This window comes from Rhamphochromis sp. 'chilingali', assembly GCF_963969265.1.
Source record: "Rhamphochromis sp. 'chilingali' genome assembly, chromosome: 15".
NCBI classification, from domain to species: domain Eukaryota; kingdom Metazoa; phylum Chordata; class Actinopteri; order Cichliformes; family Cichlidae; genus Rhamphochromis; species Rhamphochromis sp. 'chilingali'.
The window spans coordinates 101,293-105,566 of NC_137942.1; the positions used below are offsets into that span (position 1 = coordinate 101,293).

The 4,274-nt window shown below is 42.5% G+C and overlaps 1 protein-coding gene across 1 annotated transcript; it reads left to right on the forward strand.

The window, feature by feature from the left end:
• Window positions 1-687: 687 nt before the first annotated feature.
• gh1 (growth hormone 1) lies at window positions 688-2,077 on the forward strand (the record flags this gene model as incomplete). The annotated part of the gene is made up of 6 exons (XM_080905201.1): window positions 688-706; window positions 800-933; window positions 1,354-1,470; window positions 1,573-1,716; window positions 1,789-1,935; window positions 2,015-2,077. 6 exons carry the CDS (start codon window positions 688-690, stop codon window positions 2,075-2,077), a joined length of 624 nt encoding a protein of 207 aa, XP_080761327.1.
• Between the last annotated feature and the right edge of the window lie 2,197 nt (window positions 2,078-4,274).

A 4,274-nucleotide genomic window follows, 5' to 3' on the forward strand; every position in this document is an offset into this window, starting at 1 on the left:
GAATGTTCAGTCAACAACAGGTGATTGTGAGTCATCAAAGCGAGCACTACTGTCTGTCATCATGAAAACCTGAACAAATGTCAAACTGTCGGTGTGAACATTTCTGGCCAGACTCAACACGTGGAGTTCGAAGTGACTTCTGTGTGGATTAAAGCTCGAATAAAATCTTTTCACCTGAAAAATTTGATTTGATATAAATATTTTGGAGTTCTTAAAAAACTTTACATTAGATCTCCTTTTAAGTATTAACTTAATTAATTAATTAATTTCTTTTTCTTTCTTTTTCAGCTATTTATTTATGAGTGACTTATGTATGTATGTATATATATGTATATATTGTACTATTCTTAGTGTATTGTCTGTCTTGTCTTAATGTTGGTTTATAATGGAGCACTGTAACAAAAAATAATTTCCCCCAGGGATCAATAAAGTATTCTGATTCTGAACAAACATGTTGGATGTCAAAGCACTTTAGTCACCAGCGGTGTGTTTTTCATGTAGCATCAATATGATGATTGAGGTGTTAATGTTAATTAGACTTAGGCACACATGTTTGCTTGCATCACATTTCTCCTGATGAATTTAAACATCTAGTTTTCAACTATAAAAGCAAAAACTCTGAGCTGAAAACATCAGAACCACCGACTCACATCATAATCGTCTGAGCCGCAAACAGAGCCTGAACTGATGCCAGCCATGGACTCGGGTAAGACATCTGGGCTTCCACCACGAGAAGGGGCCGCTGCTTTATGCAAAGTAAACCGATGTTTAACAAAGTCTGAAACTGTCTGTCTGTCAGTCGTCCTCCTGCTGTCGGTCGTGTGTTTGGGCGTCTCCTCTCAGCAGATCACAGACAGCCAGCGTTTGTTCTCCATTGCAGTCAACAGAGTCACGCACCTGCACCTGCTCGCCCAGAGACTCTTCTCGGACTTTGTAAGCCTGCAGTAGCTCAGACAGACAAGAGTTCACCAATACCTTCATCAACAATCTTTCTTCTTTCTGAAAAAGACTAAATGTAATGCACAGGACAGAAACTATGTTCAAAATGTGTTCAACAAAATGTTCTGCATATTCAACGTGTGCAGTGAGTTTAGATGCACACAGACATATGGATACACTTCAGATTTGATGTCAAGGGAACTGAGACACTTTGTGAACTGTCACTGGTAAAAACACAGCAGACGTTTACACTTTACATTTTAGTCACAGTCAGCTATAATCTCAGGATATTCAGTTAAGAATTATGAAACGATATTAAAATTTGCTGTCAGAACTAACATTGGAATAAAACATGGGTATTCCTGTGTATTTTTTGTATTTTTGTATGTACCTGTGTATTTTTGTGTGTCATAGGAGAGCTCTCTGCAGACAGAGGAGCAGCGTCAGCTCAACAAGATCTTCCTGCAGGATTTCTGCAACTCTGATTACATCATCAGCCCGATTGACAAACACGAGACGCAGCGCAGCTCGGTCATTAAACTACACAGTACTACGCAACACTGCACAGCAGTACACAGTACTACACATGCGCAAATCTTCTGAAGCTGTTGTCTGCTTATTGATGGGTCACAGGTCCTGAAGCTGCTGTCGATCTCCTATCGACTGGTCGAGTCCTGGGAGTTTCCCAGTCGCTCTCTCTCTGGAGGTTCCTCTCTGAGGAACCAGATTTCACCAAGGCTGTCTGAGCTTAAAACGGGAATCTTGCTGCTGATCAGGGTGAGAAGATAAATTCCACAAACATATTGCTCCATGTATGGTACCAATGCAACTAACCACCTGACCCTACAGGCCAATCAGGATGAAGCAGAGAATTATCCTGACAGCGACGCCCTCCAGCACGCTCCTTACGGAAACTATTATCAAAGTCTGGGAGGCAACGAATCACTGAGACAAACTTATGAATTGCTAGCTTGCTTCAAGAAGGACATGCACAAGGTGAGGCAGTGGATAATGGTGATGTCACTGTGATGATGACAATGATGTAATGATGGTGAAGATGACATTTGTGTTACAGGTGGAGACCTACCTGACGGTGGCTAAATGTCGACTCTCTCCGGAAGCAAACTGCACTCTGTAACTCCACCTGATATTGATACTGATACTTGCTCTGTAGCCCCGCCCTCATGTTAGCAAACTCTGCTTACATGTGTTAGCATTAGCAATAGCATAATAATAGCAGTGGTAATCATGACATCGTAAGTTTTTCTGACATAACTGTGATGCAAGGTGTGAACAGGAAATGATGTCATTCTGTGAAATAAATGTGTTGCATTTATATGTAGTCTGTTCTTTCTGGTTTATTTGGGGGATTTATTCTTTATGCTGTGACTTCTTACACAGAAACACACGCTGACGTAAGCTGAGGTCCATATCGATGGCAGAAAAACTGACTCGAACACTTCAGCTTAGAAATTATCTTCTCATGGCCTCTGACAGTGGACTCATCTCTGTGCTTGTCCTGCTAGACCTCAGTGCAGCGTTCGATACTCCATAATATCCTATTAGAGCGATTAGAACATGCTGTAGGTATTACAGGTACTGTGCTGCAGTGGTTTGTATCATATCTACCTAATAGACTCCAGTTTGTGCATGTAAATGGAGAGTCCTCTTCACACCCTGAGGCTAATTATGGAGTTCCACAGGGTTCAGTGCTAGGACCAATTCTGTTTACATTATACATGCTTCCCTTAGGCAGCATCATTAGAAGACATAGCATACATTTACACAACTGACAGGGGAGACCAAGCAACCATGGAACAGACAAAAACCAGAATATTAAGAACACCAGCAATAAAACCAAAAGACTAGAAATGATAAATACTGACAAAATCAAAGTTATATAGTAATAATAATAATGTATACTTTAGAATAGAATAGAATAGAATTCAACTTTATTGTCATTGCACATGCACAGGTACAGGGCAACGAAATGCAGTTTGCATCCATCCAGAAGTGCTTTAGTGATATAGATATATTACAATATATATTAGCAATAATATAGATATGTGAGTATATTACAGAAATGGGTCTATTATGGTATGTTATAATGTACACGGTATGAAGTATGTTGTGAATATTCTATAACTATAAGTATGTACAGGCTGTAGTGAGTACAAGCTATGTACAGGATATGAACAGGATATAAATATGAAAAACTATACAGAATATGAAATAAATAACTTTACAGAATCTGGGATATACAGCTATACAGAAATGGGAACTATGCAAGTTGTAAACAGTTGTAGGATTAAAGATTATCGAATGTACAGAATGATTATTTACACAGAGCTATACAGTAGTGCAGTTAAGATAAGTGAGGGTGTAGATAGTTTCTACAGAGGCTATATAAAGTGCTAGTGGTTGTGAGTGGTGGTTCAGTCCATGTTATTATTGTGTGTTTGAGGGTACAGTTGTCCATTGTGGGTGTGTGTATGTTCAGTCCATGAGTTTAACGTGGGTCAGATGTCAGGAGGCAGAGTTCAGGAGTCTGACAGCTGTGGGGAAGAAGCTGTTCTGGTACCTGGTGGTCTTAGTCCGGAGGCTCCTGTGGCGCCTCCCAGAGGGCAGGAGGGTGAAGAGTCCATGTGATGGGTGACTGGGGTCTTTGATGATTTTCCCAGCCCTTTTCAGACACCGCTTCCTGTAGATGTCTTTTATGGCAGGAAGTGGTGCTCCGGCGATGCGCTGGGCAGTTTTCACGACCCTCTGCAACGCCTTCCGGTCCGAGGCAGAGCAGTTCCCGTACCAGACTGTTATACAGTTGGTCAGGATGCTCTCGATGGTGCAGCGATAGAAGTTCACCAGGATGTCTGAGGACAGGTGGTTCTTCCTCAGAGTCCTCAAGAAGAAGAGGCGCTGGTGAGCCTTCTTGACCAGCTTGGAGCAGTTGGTCGTCCAGGTGAGATCCTCGGAGATGTGGACTCCCAGGAACTTGAAGCTGCTCACACGCTCCACAGCCGTCCCCTTAATGTGGATGGGTGGATGTGGGTCAGCATTCCTCCTGTAGTCCACGATGAGCTCCTTGGTCTTCTCGGTGTTAAGCAGCAGGTTGTTTCTGTCGCACCACTCAGCCAGACGATCCACCTCCTCCCTGTAGGCGGCCTCATCGTTGTCACTGATGAGGCCAATCACCGTGGTGTCATCTGCAAACTTAATGATGGTGTTGGAACCATCAGCAGGTCTGCAGTCGTGGGTGAAGAGGGAGTAGAGGAAAGGGCTCATCACACAGCCTTGTGGTGTTCATTGTGATGTTAGATGAGCAGCGGTTATCCAGC